This window comes from Balaenoptera acutorostrata, chromosome 7 (genome assembly GCF_949987535.1).
Source record: "Balaenoptera acutorostrata chromosome 7, mBalAcu1.1, whole genome shotgun sequence".
Taxonomy (NCBI): Eukaryota; Metazoa; Chordata; class Mammalia; order Artiodactyla; family Balaenopteridae; genus Balaenoptera; species Balaenoptera acutorostrata.
The window spans coordinates 96,632,625-96,648,338 of NC_080070.1; the positions used below are offsets into that span (position 1 = coordinate 96,632,625).

The window sequence follows — 15,714 nt, forward strand, 5'->3', positions numbered from 1 at the left end:
GAATTTCCTCCTTCTCAGGGGAGAATTTAGTGGGGGTTTTTTTTGTAATTGCATTTTTTTTTGTAATTGTATTTTTTTTTTTTTTACAGCATAGTGATTCAATATTAACAGCACTTTGATTTTAAAATAAACACATGATTCTAAATCATCATTCCCTATCAAAAACAAAAGCAGGATAGAAAGAAGCTGGTTAGGAATTATTGTCCTACAATATGGAAAGAAATGGTGCTTTTTAGTATTATTCACAGAAAGATCTTACCTTCTGACAGCTACACTTTATGCATATAACACACTCACTTAATAAAACCAGAGTTAACAATAGTTTCTTAGACCAACCCAAACACTGTGAGTCACAGGCATCTGGGCAGTGAGGTTAGTAGTATGTTGAAAATGGAGACACACAAGTCTACACCGATTTTACGTATTCCATGATAGAAGCAGTATTTCCTGCATTTGGATTTTTTAAAATTGAATTAGAGTTGATATACAATATTATATTAGTTTCAGGTGTACAACACAGTGGTTCAGCATTTATATACTGCTGCATTGGATTCGGAACAAAGAGCATTTGCAAAGATACAATGTGCAATTTCACTGCCATGGTCATGGCTTAGAGTTTTATAACTAGCTAATAACTAATTAACACTTGAATCTTTGGATGGCATGACCTGTGTAAAATTTTCTTTAAAGTATTATGCTTGACATTCAAGAAGATTAGCTCTATGTCAAAAATACTCTTAGGAGGACATGACTTTACATGTAGTATAATTACCCTAGTTCCTTTGTGAGATATAGTGAGAGACAATTTGATTCTTTTCTAAAAAAATGCAAATAAATGTACAATCTACACCATAAGTAAATCATAAAACTGAATTTTTTCACATAAAAACTTTAGCCAAAAAGTTAACACAACTTTTAAAAACTTACTAGCTTATAAAATATCAAATGTATTGTGTCAAACATGAAAACCACTGTGTTTCTATATTAAAAAACCTAGCCAGGTAATCAAGAACACTCATGATACTCTGTCCTGCCATGGAAAAAACGTTGGAAGTATTTGTTGGTGCTCTCAAAAATATTCAGAGGTATACAAATTGAGCCAACTGAAGATCATCCTTTCAGTATTAAAGGACATTAGAGTTGCTAGGGGGAAGTTAACAGTAGCAGATAACTCTTGTTGTAGAACATAGTATGAAACTTCTGGCCTTGCTCTCATTTGCACAAGGTTAGGAATCAAGGAGGAGAGGAGGGTAGAGAAACAGAATGCATAAAATCTCAGATATAAGAAAATGACACAGAGGCCTACATATAACCATCACTGCTATCTGGAGCTATGCATACACCTTGATTACATGCTAACATAGCCCTTCAAAGACTTTTGGGACCCTATGTTTCTCTAGGTATCCTCTACCACACATAAGTTTGAGAGGTGTGTACCAAATTGGGTTTATTTATAGTACCTGTAATTTTTCTAGAACCAGTCCAACTCTAAAATACAGTGACTCTAGCAAATTTAATAAGTTATCTAGTTGTGGCCATAAGATATTCTTAAAAATCTGGGATATACTGGCATTTACATGGTCTTCATCCTTGTCTGTGGAAGACATCCAATAGACCTTCACCCAGTCTATAGCTTAAATGACTGAACTTTTTAAACTACAGTCAGTAAAAACCAAATTTTAATCCCTGTATCAAAAATTTCTGATGGGACTGCATACCATTTTAACTTATATTATGCAGTATACTCCATTCTGTGAAGAAAATCAATTTATTGAATCTAATTTTCACTTTAGTGTTAAAAACAGCAAATATGGAAGCTAAACAGAACAGAATCTTCAAGGTAGGTCAGTCACGCATAGGAATTAACAAGTAACCTGGTTTTATTCTGATATCTGTCTCTAATTCACTAAGTCAATTTATATGTTACTTTTTCTACTCAAAAAAGAGCATAATTTCTACTGACTTTGTTTTAATGATATTGTGATCATCAAATGAATCTTAAAAGACATGAAAGAGTACTTAGGATCCATCTGAATTTTGAAATAGGTATTATGCTGAAGAGCTGTAAAATCTACTCTTTTAAAAATTTATTTATTTATTTTTGGCTGTGTTGGGTCTTCGTTGCTGTGCGCGGGCTTTCTCTAGTTGCACGAGCGAGGGCTACTGTTCATTGCGGTGCACGGGCTTCTCACTGCGGTGGCTTCTCTTGTTGCAGAGCACGGGCTCTAGGCGCGTGGGCTTCAGTAGTTGTGTCTCGAGGGCTCTAGAGTGCAGGCTCAGTGGTTGCGGTGCATGGGCTTAGTTGCTCCGTGGCATGTGGGATCTTCCCAGACCAGGGCGTGAACCTGTGTCCCCTGCATTGGCAGGCGGATTCTTAACCACCAGGGAAGCCCCACAATCTAGATGTAATTCTTCCTATTTAATCTTTCTAGTAGCAACTATAATTATGCTAATTTAAGACAATTAACTGATATTAAAGTGCTAAATCCTTAGGAAATACGGTTGATTTCTACATCTTTTCTAATCAATACTTTGTTTGCCTTAGTTTTCTTAGGTTTGTAGAATTCTTTTACAATAATTCCCAATTTTTTTCAAATAAGAAATACTATGCCTTATTTTAAAAAGAATAGTTTTATCTTCAGAATGAAATGTACTTAGAGATGATAATAAGTAGGGCCTTTCTAACATATAAATACAGGATGTTAAAAATAGTAGTTTTCATTCTAACATCTAAAAGACCATCAAGTCACCAAATACAAAGCTTAGATATTTGTGTGGTTATGCATTTATTTTCTCATCAGTTATGCTAATTCAGATACCTTAATGGAAGTATCCAGCTTTTCAACTTGTTATCACCAGAAACAATTTTAAGTCTCAGTTGATATTTCAGTTTAAGCCCTTTCTGATTTATCAAAGCCTGAAACACCAAGACATCATCAAGATTCCAGAACTCAGTTTAGAACTTCTAAAACTAACATTTTTCTTAAGAACTTTTTGTACCCAATATTTAAAACAGTCTCATTCATATGCTGGCAAACTAGGTCCCAAATGAGACAGCTGAAAATACTGCATCTTTAAAAACATTTAGATCATAGTTGTCATGATTAAAGGGAATAAAACCAAAGGGATTTAGCCATTATAATATCAACTACTAGTAGTCAAGGTCATGCTACAGCCCCAAAAGAGGAAAATTAAAGTCTGAAACTCATTTGACTAGAGAAACATGGTAGAATTCTAAAGGCACCAACCTATTAATTTAGGAGGATTCTGAATACTACATAATAATACAACACCAGTTTCAGACAACGAAAACAACTAAATGATCCCCCCAAAGCAAAACATATCCACTATGCTATTTATAATTGCTTAACAGAAAGTCTTGAGAAATGTTTAAGAAATTGACTCTGCAGTGATAAAACTATCATATCTTTACTGTCAGAAAGTAGAGCTATTTATATACATTTTTTAAAAAGACTAACAGAGAGAGAGAGAGACAGAATCCAACCCAAGTTAAAAACAAAACAAAACAGGGATTTCCCTGGCCGTCCAGTAGTTAAGACTCTGTGCTTCCAATGCAGGGGGTGCAGGTACGATCTCTGGTTGGGGAACGAAGATCCCACATGCCAGCGCAGTGCAGCCAAAAAAACCCCACAGAAAGCAAAAAACAAAACCAAACCTGTATCTTCTCTGGAAGAAGACTAAGTGGCTGAAAAAGTCAGAGAATCAACTTAATGCGACATTACTGCAAACTATCAATATTAAAATTTGGGAAAATTTCCCCCAAAATTACAATCAATAAGAATATGCCATGATAAAACTGCTTAATTGTATAATGCATGATAAACTTTATCATAAGAGCACAATCACAAACTGATAAAACAATGATATTAGTAGAGAAGTTAACAAAAGTGACCGTAAATAGTTACTTGCAGTATCCCTTTTCTTGATTTACTAACTTAGCAACTTTCATCAGTTTTGGTAAATTTTTATTATGGTACAAACTAAACAAAAAAACCCAAAGTACAAAAACAGAATTTCATATTACAGTATATATTTTATTCTTTCAAATAACAATACCTATATGTTTTATTTTAGATAATTGAGGCTAAAAAAAAGTCATACAACTCACATGCCACATTAATAAAGCCAATTTTACCTAAGTGCCGATAAAAATAAAATACCCAATTTAATAGAAATAAAATAGTGCTTGAGAAATCAAAAAAGAAACTAAAATCAAAAAATCCTAACTGAATATACTTTGATGGTATATATTCATTCTCATATAGATGTATTTACATATATATCAAAGTAAACTTTATGGTCTCTATTTTTTCATTACCTAGAGCATTATAACTTATCAAAATAAAATCCATAATAGGGCTGTCATATTTAGTCATTAGTACTCATTACCTGAGACTCAAGTGCCAGAAAAGGGATAGTGCATTTCTGCCATATGAAGTCTTGAATAAATACAAACCCTGATAAAAAGAAAGCAGCATGCCAGAGATCTCTGAAGACAGCGCCAACGCTGTAAGCGGTGCTTGTACCGTGGCTCTGAACTGCTCCCTCCTGTGTGTTATCTGTGGTACTAGAACCATCTCCTTCCCTATGTACTTCCAAATGGGCTGCTTTTCTTAATTTCCTTCATTAGAAAAGATTAAGAGTGGAAGGTAGCTTTAAAATTTTAACAACCACTTTCTCAGTAGTACATTTAAAAGTTTGGTAAACATAAACACAGGAACTTTAATACATAGTAAAATTCAGATTGCTGGATAAAAGTTATGCCAAATATTAAGTATATATTCAAGACCAATTTCTATAAATGTTAAGGTACTGTTCCTTGCTCATACTGACAGGTCAGTGGACATTAGGCTGTAAGGACAGCATTGGACAGATATTTACAAAAGCAGTCCTTCCCTATTTGAATGCCACCTATTGGCAGATGAAGAAAGAAGAAAATTTAAATTGGAGAGAATTGTAATCTGTGTGATCAGCAGTGCTATTTATCTAATGAGGTATTATTATTTTCAAAATAAAGAGGGCTTAAATCTCAATATCCCAAAACTGCAAATGTCGCAATCTCTTAGCAACAATATTCAAAAGAGGAATTGCTCCCAAAGACCCTTAAAACATAACTCCATTGTGCTAAGTGGCCAGTAACACTTGCTATGCTTACTTAGTCAAAGGGCAATATTAAACAGCTTCAAATGACATTTAATAAATGGAATTTAGCTGAAAAATTTCCCTGACTTTTGTTTTTGCAAAAGTACAAGATTTTGTAAACAGTGGGAATTATTAGCAATGCCAGTTAACGTGTATTCCCTACATTGATATTAAGTGCCTCAGCAATGAGCTTCAAGAAAGAAAACAAAAACAAAAACAGGTATGGGGTCTCAAAATGGCTCTGAAGCAAATAACAGAAACTAAATCATTCAGTAGCTGATTCTGAAGCTCACTGCTTTATTTGAAAAAGCAACTTTATAAGATAACATTTTATTCAAGTCAAGAACAAGCCTGGATTCAAATTACAAAAATCTACAAAAACATCACTTTTAAACAGACAGTACCTTCTTCTTTTCCCTCCTGTACTTAGCGGAGGTTTGGGTGTTCTCGTTGAAACAATCTGGCAGTGCACAGTTCCCAGGAGCAGCATCAGCCATATCGGCCCAATCACTTCCGTCAGAGGTATGCTATGTGGGCTAGAAGCGGAACAGAATAATACTATTGCGGCAACTACAAAAAGGGAAAGAAAATACATTTAATTATAGACGTGATAGTCACTTCCTCAAAACTTTAAAAATTGCTCTAACATTATTCCTTGCCAGATAATTTGTCTAAATTTAAATGAGTCTAAAAGTTACTCCAGACAAGCTCTTTCAGACTATTTTATTGTTTGCCCCTGGCTAACCATGCCATTCAGAAATAAATTCTTGGAACAGGGTAACAGCCAACATGATCTCTAAAGTACACACCTTAATACTGCAATGAAAACTAGACACATAAATCTAAAGGCATTCTTGGTAAGATCACAGACACCCTCCTCAGTTTAGAGGAAACGGGGGACATAGAAAGAAATAATTAAAACACCTGTAATGGACTGAATTGTGCCCCCCACCTCCATTCCAAATGTTGAAGTCCTGACCCCCAATGTGACTATCTTAACAGATAGGGCCTATATGATGTAATAAAGGTTGAATGAAATCATAAGGGTAGGGCCTTAATCCAAAAGGACCAGTGTCCCTATAAGAGAAAAGAGATACCAGTAATCTCTCCCAGCTCATGCACAGAAGAAAGGCCATGTGAGGATACGGCAAGAAAGTGGCTGTCTACAAGTCAGTAAAAGAAACCTCCAACAGACACCAATCCTGACAGCACCCTGATCTTGGACCTCCAGTCTCCAGAACTGTGAGAAAATAAATTTCTGTTGTTTAAGTCCCCCAGTCTGTAGTATTTTGTTATAGTAGCCTGAGTAGACTAATAGAGTATGATAGATAGGAAAGATATGTAATTAAACTGGAGGTTTACGAAAGAATTCTGATGACTAACTCTCAGAGTTAATGTAACTCTGAGAGAATAAGTAGTTGACCAAGTACGTAGAAGGAAAAAAGGGCTACCCAGGCAAAGAGAGTTACCCCAAAAGCATATAGGTTACAAAAAAAGGCATAGAATGTTTAAGAAAGAGTAAAGAGCTAATTTAGTCTGGTTAAAATTGGGGAGAAATTCAATAAGAGACTGACTGAAAACTTGGCTTTTTATCTTGAAGGCAATGATAATTAGGAAAATTCAGAACCTAAGAGGCTAGTTTGGATTTGTAATTTAAAAGGTAAATGGACAGAAGGTAAAAGACATAAGGGCATGATAGAAGCAAGAAGTAGGGATGGAGCTGAGAATACATAGTTGAGATACTTAAAAGGCATGTGACTGAAGTGAAAAACTTAAGTAGTTATATAAAACCCAGTCTGACTGCAAATGATTCTTTCTACTCTTCAGGAGATGAAGGTGGGACAGAGAATGAGGACATAACTCAGAGCACTATACCCTACTCAACATGCAAGGAGATGGAAGCACAGGGGTTTCTAAAAGCACTAGCAGACTGCTGAGGGTCATTAGGGTCATATCACGGCTTTGTCACTGGCTACGTAACTTGGAACAGATTAAGTCACTTTTTATTTTTAATATTTATTTATTTAGGCCGCACCTGGTCTTAGTTGTGGCACATGGGATCTTTGTTGCGGCATGCAGGATCTTTAGTTGCGGCATGCGGGATTTTTAGTTGCAGCACGCAGGCTCTTTTTTTGTCGTTGTTGTTGTGGCATGCAGGCTCTTAGTTGCAGCATGCGGGATCTAGTTCCCTGACCAGGGTTCGAACCCAGGCCCCCTGCATTGGGAGTGCAGAGTCTTAACCATTGGACCACCAGGGAAGTCCCTAAGTCACTTTTTAAACTAAGATTTACTAGGAGAGTGTTCAGTGTTCAATCCTTATAAACACTAATAATGTTAAACTTCGGTTTGGAACTGAAAATACCTCTTTTTCATGCCTGATCTAAGCTGTGTTCCCTAACCGTAACCCTATTTAATTTAGGCAAGCCAGTAAGTGAATTTCAGCCACAATATGTGAACTAGTTACACTGCAAACTTGTTTGCCTTCAAATACTAGAAAGCAACAATATCAAAAAAGCACAATGCACAGTGGTTACAATGAATGGTACTGATTAATTATCACTCTAATAAGCAATTGCAATTTCTGACCACTTTAGAAGAAAGTGTTCTCCTCTAGGCAAACTAGAGAGCCTTAGAAGATAACTACAAGTTCACTCCCTCTTATGTATATAAGATATACCCTGGTTTAAAAAAAACAACTTTACCTAAATAGAAGTCTTTCATTTTTATTGTATTTTCATTTACTTAAAAGATATTATCTTTTACTTAACGTTTGTTGATAAAACATATTTAAATAATCATTCAGGATTATGATTGTGCTTTTTAAAAAAATAAAAGACATTAAAGAGACTGAAAGGGTACCACCAAACTAAAATCGTTGCTTTGTTAGAGTGATGGAATGTGAGTGGCCTCTTCTTTTAGGCTGCAAGCGCTCAGGAGCGCTGGGCATTTTGCGCTGCGGGCTGCTGTGATGGGAGGCAGCGTCCCAGAGGTGTGACGCATGTGGCTCGAGGTCAGACTGCCTGGGCTCGACCTGGACTCTGCTTCCCTTGGTGACTGTGTGGCTTTGGGCCCTTGGGTCCTTCAGGTCCTGCGTCTATAAGCTAGGCATAATAATAGTACCCATTCTTCACTGGGTTGTTGTTAAGTATTAAATGAGTGTCTGTGAAACGCACTTAGAACAGTACATGGCACGTAGAATTCCAACACAGAATGAGGACAGTCTCAGAACACAAAGGTTAAGAGGAAAAACAAAAACACGGCTGAGAAAGGAAAAATGAACTTCAAGGCTGCATAAAAAAAAGACTGGTGTGCAGTCAGAATGGCCATCATCAAAAAATCTACAAACAATAAATGCTGGAGAGGGTGTGGAGAAAAGGGAACCCTCTTGCACTGTTGGTGGGAATGTAAATTGATACAGCCACTATAGAGAACAGTATGGAGGTTCCTTAAAAAACTAAAAATAGAACTACCATATGACCCAGCAATCCCACTATTGGGCATATACCCTTAGAAAACCATAATTCAAAAAGAGTCATGTACCACAATGTTCACTGCAGCTTTATTTACAATTGCCAGGACATGAAAGCAACCTAAGTGTCCATCGACAGATGAATGATAAAGAAGATATGGCATATATATATACAATGGAATATTACTCAGCCATAAAATTGAGTTATTTGTAGTGAGGTGGATGGACCTAGAGTCTGTCATACAGAGTGAAGTAAGTCCGAAAGAGAAAAACAAATACCGTATGCTAACACATATATATGGAATCTAAAAAAAAATAAAAGGTCATGAAGAACCTAGGGGCAGGACGGGAATAAAGACAGACCTACTAGAGAATGGACTTGAGGACACGGGGAGGGGGAAGGGGAAGCTGGGACGAAGTGAGAGAGTGGAATGGACATATATACACTACCAAATGTAAAATAGATAGCTAGTGGGAAGCAGCTGCATAGCACAGGGAGATCAGCTCAGTGCTCTGTGACCACCTAGAGGGGTGGGATAGGGAGCGGGGGAGGGAAGGAGACGCAAGAGGGAAGAGATATGGGGATATATGTATATGTGTAGCTGATTCACTTTGTTATAAGGCAGAAACTAACACACCATTGTAAAGCAATTATACTCCAATAAAGATGTTTTTAAAAAAAAAAAAAAAGACTGGTGTGTATGTATATGTCAGGCTGCATTTGGAAGAGACTGTAATTTTTAAAAATCCTCTCAATTTGTATTTTTCTTTAGCCATCCACAGATTCAAATTTTCATAAAATTATTTTAGAAAATAACTGCTTTGTTTTCTCCAACATTTTTAATACCAAACTAGTTGTGTCTTATTATATGAAGTATCACAATAAATGTTTATTTTCATACTCAGTAGTAGTTTGCATGTATTAGAAATAAAAAAGCCTTAGTAATCCTAAGAACAAAATATGCTGAAAGTTAAAAGCAAAATGCATTTCTATCAATTATACCTTGAAGAAGATAAAGGACTAGAAGCCAGAAAAAGATGACTTTTGATGTTACTTGTAACCACCACCGGAAGAAAAAGGGAAAAAATACAACTCGAACAATTCCCTTTCTAGTCAGAGAAGTCCATGGACTTTCAGGTTTTGCCTTAGCAAATGCAGACCCTGAGAAAAGTAACAAAATGACAGAGAACATTTATGACTCTTTAATTTCCTTAAAGAAAAAATTTCAACATTTGAAGAACAATAAAACACGAAATTTTATTTTGTACTATGAGTGGGAAATGTCCAATTTTGGGTAGGAGACGCTTTTAAAAACATTATTCATGTTATCATATTAACTCAGATACTTTGAAAAAAAAACTATTTTTAACTGAATAACAGCAAAATTTCTCCCACATATTTTATAAATACAAGACAATGTTCAAATGTCAGTTCCAGTTAGGAATTAAAAATACCACTTTAATTTTTATAACAAGCCTTATAGTTTGCTAGGCAAATACGAGCTGCTTTTCCTTTACACTTGTTAGTTCTTGGAATGATTCTTAGTGGGAGAAAAGACTAGTCAGTGATATTTCAATGCTTCCATCCTCTCTTTTTTTTATACTATTTCTGACTTCGTTTAGACTCACATTGCTTCTATTTCTACAAACATATATATCTAACCCATTTTGAATTCTGTTTCTTCAAGGTCAATTTCTAACTTCATTAAACATTTGTTTATTCAAGACTCACCTCTTACAAGATCGACATCTATGAGATCTGGTTTCACATGTGCTGTTTTCTTTGGTTTATTCCTTAACCCCTGTAATATATTAAATGTAGTACTGATAAGAGAGTAGATCTTTAAAGTCCTCATCACAAGGAAAAAAAAAACTGTAACTATGTATGGGGACAATTATTTAAACTAGACTTACTGTGGGGATCATTTCTCAATACATAAAATATCGAATTATTATGGTTTACACCTGAAACTAATATGTCAATTATAACTCAATAAAAAAGTAGTAATGAAATTCATTATATATACATATATTTTTAAAACCCAGAACCAACGCTTAAAAATTTCAATTAAGAAGGAAAACTTTAAGTAATATAATGGACAAAAACTAACACGTTATATATTTGTTACAAATGGAACACAACTGTAGTATTGTAATAAATTTTATTACCTTCCCAAAGGGTAAATTTAGGCACATATGCAACACGTCAGGCCTACTTATTACTAAAAGCATCATTCTAAAACAAAGATTATTGCTACCAATCAATTTGGATTACAGCCTGAGATGGTTCAGGAGACTGTGGTGACCCCAGTGTTGCACAGGAAAGTGTTGAAGCTGGCTAGGAGAGCAGTGGCCCTGAAGGGCCCTTAAGGTGTGATGCTGGGGGCATTCCTGCAGAAAGCAATGGATCACAGAGCTGAGAACAGACAGGGATGCAGACTTCTTAGCAGATGTCAGCATGTAGGGGTGAGACCCAGAGAGGATGATGCACATCTCATGGTTGCCACTATCTTCACATGCCAACCACTAACCAGACCACAATGCAACCTTATCACCTCATAACTTAGATGCCATGCCCAGTAGGAGGAGGAGGGAGAAGGCAGAAATCATGAATTGAATTAGTTTCAACTTGGAATTATTGAACACTAAGATTAAGTTTCTGCCATCAGTGTACAGAGTTAGAGTAGGGGTAGAGATCAAAATCAATGAAAAAACTATCAAAAAATAAATTACACTTTATAACTTAAGACTAGGATGTTAAGAATTGGAGGAGCTTAGGCTAAACTCCTTGGAATCCAAGTGCTGAGCGATGACACAGTGTTGCAATGATTTGCTTATTGTTCATTCAATCAACCAAGTAACTGGGCAGTAAATCCTTTGTTTAGCCCTAATCCAAGTAACAATGACCCCTTAAATTAAAAATTTGATCAAGTACTGCTTTTATCTAAAACAAAGAATAAGACAGCATTTGAGCTCAGAATTAACTAAGATGTTTAAACCAAAAATGTACCCTAAAATCAAGATGCAATTAACCTCTGAACTCCTTCAAATAGTCTGTCCATGTGAAGTTGCAAACTACCCATAGATACAAAAACAAAAGAGAAAGAAGGGTGAGGGTTGAAGACATAGCCATGATAACCTTATATACAGTCAATCCTCATATTCATAGATTCCATATTTGCAAATTCACCTATTCACTAAAATTTATTGGTCCCTAAAATCAATACCCGCTGTGATTTTGCAGTCATTTGTAGACATGCAGAGAGTGAGAGTGGCAAAAAATTTGAGTCACTCAATGTTCACATTCCCAGCTGAGGTCAAACAAGGCAACACTCTGCCTTCTTGTTTCAGCTCTCGTTTAAGTTCCTTTTCACAGTCTACTTAACATCAAATCTTTTGCATTTTTTGTGTTTTGTCGGTAATTTTGTGGTTTAAAATGGTCTCCTAGATAGTGTTGACATGCGGTCCAGTGTTCCTACGTACAAGAAGGCTGTGACGTGCCTCACTGAGAGAATGTGTTAGGTAAGCTCTGTTCAGGTATGAGCTGTTGGCCATGAGTTCAGTGTTAATGGATCAACACCATATATTAAATAAGGTGTCATAAAACAAGGTTATGTATTGATCAGTTGACGAAAGTGTTGTGACTAGGGACTCGCAGGAACTTAACTCTGTATTTCTCCTAAGAGCAACAGTCAATATTCACTAATTCAGTGTTCATGGCGACTTGAAAGAACATAACTACTGCAAATAATAAGAAACAACTCTATCTGTACTTCATTTCCTATTTTAATGTCATGACAGAGTGGCTGATAGACTATAAATCATTCCCAATATTTTACAAATTGGAAAGGCAATACTAATAATACATATATTTAAACAAAAATTCATTAATCAAGCACTATTCAAATTTGGCATCAAGTTTATTATGATATTTTACCTTTATTAGTGCCAACAAATTTGAAAACTGTAGCACATTTTAATTTACTTCTGTCTTTTATATATTATTTTTCTAGCACTTTGAAAATAACCTTACTGCCAATGTTTATAACAAATCTGAAGCTTAATTTACTGCTGTATACCTAAAATTTTCATCAAGATTGTTTTAAGAACTTAAAGCCCTTATAAAAGGAATAGTAAATTGTTTTGATTTATGCAATTATGTTGTTTTTCAACATGCTCATTCTACTTGACCTTTTTAATATGTGGTTCATTTCCTATTTTATATTTTATTAAAACATTTATTTTGAGCTACATTGTAAAGTCATAGCATAATTGCCAATTTTGACAAAACTTCCCCCTCAAGGTAGCCTATCAGAATATGTAAAAGGTTTAAAGAAAGATAAAGAAAAATTTCACTGACAAATCTTCTAACATTAGTGACTTTATTCACAAAAATAAAAGATATTAGTACCGAGGTGTCAGCCTTCATAAAATGTGATTTTAATTAAGTAGATATTTTAAGTTGGACAATTTTTAAATTGGTTTAAACTACGTTCACACAAAACAGCATAGCTTTCAGTACTAAATATAATTACGAACCTTCAAGAAGTTTAAGTGAGTGAACAAACAAAAAAGGAAAACTAACTTAGTTTCAGAAAAAGATTTTTTAAACTACTGGTTTAACTAGAAAGTAGAAATTATCAAGTACTATGAATACAATTAATCTCCAAGAATCCAAATAATATATTCTTTATTGCATATACACTTACACTCCTATAGTACATTCCTAAAGGGCAATGACACAAATAGTATGAAGTTTTGAATTTTTAAAAATATCTAAGCACACAGATAATGTTGAGCCAAAAAGCTTACAAGTTCTGTTTAAGTTTAGAAAGTACTTCTGGTCAACGATCCAGACTTCACATGCATGGAACTATTATAATACGTAGACTCTATCAAAGGACATAACTATCAGTTTCACTTTCCGGAAATCCTGTTTAGTTTCCCCCATCCCTTTCTTCCTTTACAATGACTTTAAATAACATAGTTTGTCTTGTTCAAGCTTTACAACTCTAGTACGTACTAAAACACGGGGAAAGTCCACATATACTTTTAAATTTGGGTCAAGGTGATCAGAAAACTGCAGTTTTCAGTTATAATTTCTAAAACGTTTAAGAAAAAATCACTTGCAACTCACAAAAGACTTTACACTTTAGCAATATCAACTAGGGTCTTTAATATAAAAAAAAAATTCCAAGAAATATATTTTCATGGCTTTCTTTGATTTCTTTAGTTGTTGCTCACTGCTTTGACAGATAATAAAAGAATCGATTACCTAAAAGGACAAACTCAATACGTTTGTTAGTGTTCTCTAAGCAACAGGTACAGTGTTTTTGTTCTTTTAAATCAAATATTAACATTAATACACCACAGTTACACACTTCCCTACCTTCCTTAGAATAAATACAAAATTATTTTACACTATAAATAATTTGCTTCTACTAGAATGTTTAACAAGAATGTTACACTTGTCAACAAATTAACCTTTTTAATTCAAAATAACAAAAGTAAGTTTTAATACTGTTTTTAATTCTTCAATTACTATTACAAAGTACTATCTTTAAAGGAAGGACAAATTTCAGAAACAAGTTATAAGTCTTAGCTATATATATATATATATATATATATATATATATATTTTGGGGAGGGGGTTAAATTTCAAAACACATCCAAATGTGCCAACTGGTAACACAATCTCTCAAGGTACTTAACATTCCCTGTCCAACAAGTTGAAGACTGTCAAAGAAAATAAAAGATTTCAAGGCATCTTACTAGACCTCTCTGCTGCTCTTTATTTGTTTAACTATTCCAGCTCTTCGTGATAGTCTCAGACCGTTGTCTCATGTATCTCTCACTTGTCTTTCCTCCTTCACTTACATCTCTTTTTTTTAACCTATCCATTAAATGTTGTTTCCCAGTGTTCTGTTCTCAGCCTTTTTCTCGCATCATTCAGTGTAAATCCACTCACTCCCTATAGCTGTATCTGTATAATGTGTATAATACATAAAACACCCATATATATATGGGTAGATGAAAAACATAATTACAAATGAGATAAATTCAATTAAGAGAGGGATGTATAGTTCTCTATTGGGATGCAAAGTGGGGAAGCAGCCCTGGGGAGGTTAGGAAAGATTTCACAGAGGAAGTGACTCATGAACTGAGTTTGACAGACATTAGAGAGAATGAGGAAAACATTCCAGACAGAATGTTTTATACACACACACACTCACACACTTTACATATTGAGGACTCCCCAGTCTCTCTCCCAAGTATCACCTGGATATTTCTAAAACAGAATTCTGTATCTGCTCCTCTTCTAATATTTCCCACCATACTTAGTGCTGCCTTAGTGAAGTTGTTAAAATAGAAATTTAATCAGGTAACTTTTTCTGCTTAAAATCCTTCAGTGTCTCTCCCATTGTTCCCCAGATTATGCCTAGACTCCTGAGTAAAGCAGTTAAGCCCCTTCAAGATCTGACTTCCATTTCCTTTCATGTTTTACTCCTGATCACTCTAATCACCTTCCTCCATCCAACCTATTAGCCATCAAGTCCCTTGAGGATTCTAAGTCAGTCATGCTCCTTCCTTCCTTCATGTATATTTTCATATGCTCTTCATTCTGTCTGGAATGTTTTCCTCATTCTCTCTAATGTCTGTCAAACTCAGCTCATGAGTCACTTCCTCTGTGAAATCTTTCCTAACCTCCCCAGGGCTGCTTCCCCACTTTGCATCCCAAGAGAGAACTACACATCCCTCTCTTAATTGAATTGATCTCATTTGTAATTATGTATCTCATCTACAAAATTATAATCTATTTTATCTTTTTGTCCCCATGATTTAATCTTATATTTAAGACATAGTAGGTGCTCACTGCAACTTTGTTAACTGTATTAATTCTTCATGAAAATAGTTCAAAGATTAAAATTAACAAATGGCAAAGTATCTTCCTCTTCATTCTAGATGATTAAGTTGTCTAAACACTGAAATTTTTAAGTAACTATAGACATTGGTTTTCAATCTAATATAAAACTTTCTGCACAAAATATAAACTGTTAAGCAACCAAAGTAACATTCTCTGG

At 34.9% G+C, this 15,714-nt stretch overlaps 1 protein-coding gene across 7 annotated transcripts in view; it reads right to left on the reverse strand.

Annotated features, from left to right (window-relative positions):
- PHTF2 (putative homeodomain transcription factor 2) overlaps positions 1-15,714 on the reverse strand; it is a 177,496-nt gene that overhangs the window by 88,750 nt on the left and 73,032 nt on the right. For 5 of the 7 annotated variants that reach the window (XM_057549548.1, XM_057549549.1, XM_057549552.1 and 2 more), the window contains exons 4-7: positions 10,365-10,434; positions 9,636-9,794; positions 5,568-5,733; positions 4,478-4,642 (exon numbers count right to left, since the gene is read on the reverse strand). In XM_057549548.1, coding sequence (XP_057405531.1) covers positions 4,478-4,642; positions 5,568-5,733; positions 9,636-9,794; positions 10,365-10,434 — 560 coding nt within the window. Of the gene's footprint in view, positions 1-4,477; positions 4,643-5,567; positions 5,734-9,635; positions 9,795-10,364; positions 10,435-15,714 lie in introns of those variants that run through there. The other 2 variants (XM_057549551.1, XM_057549553.1) reach the window with 2 other exon arrangements.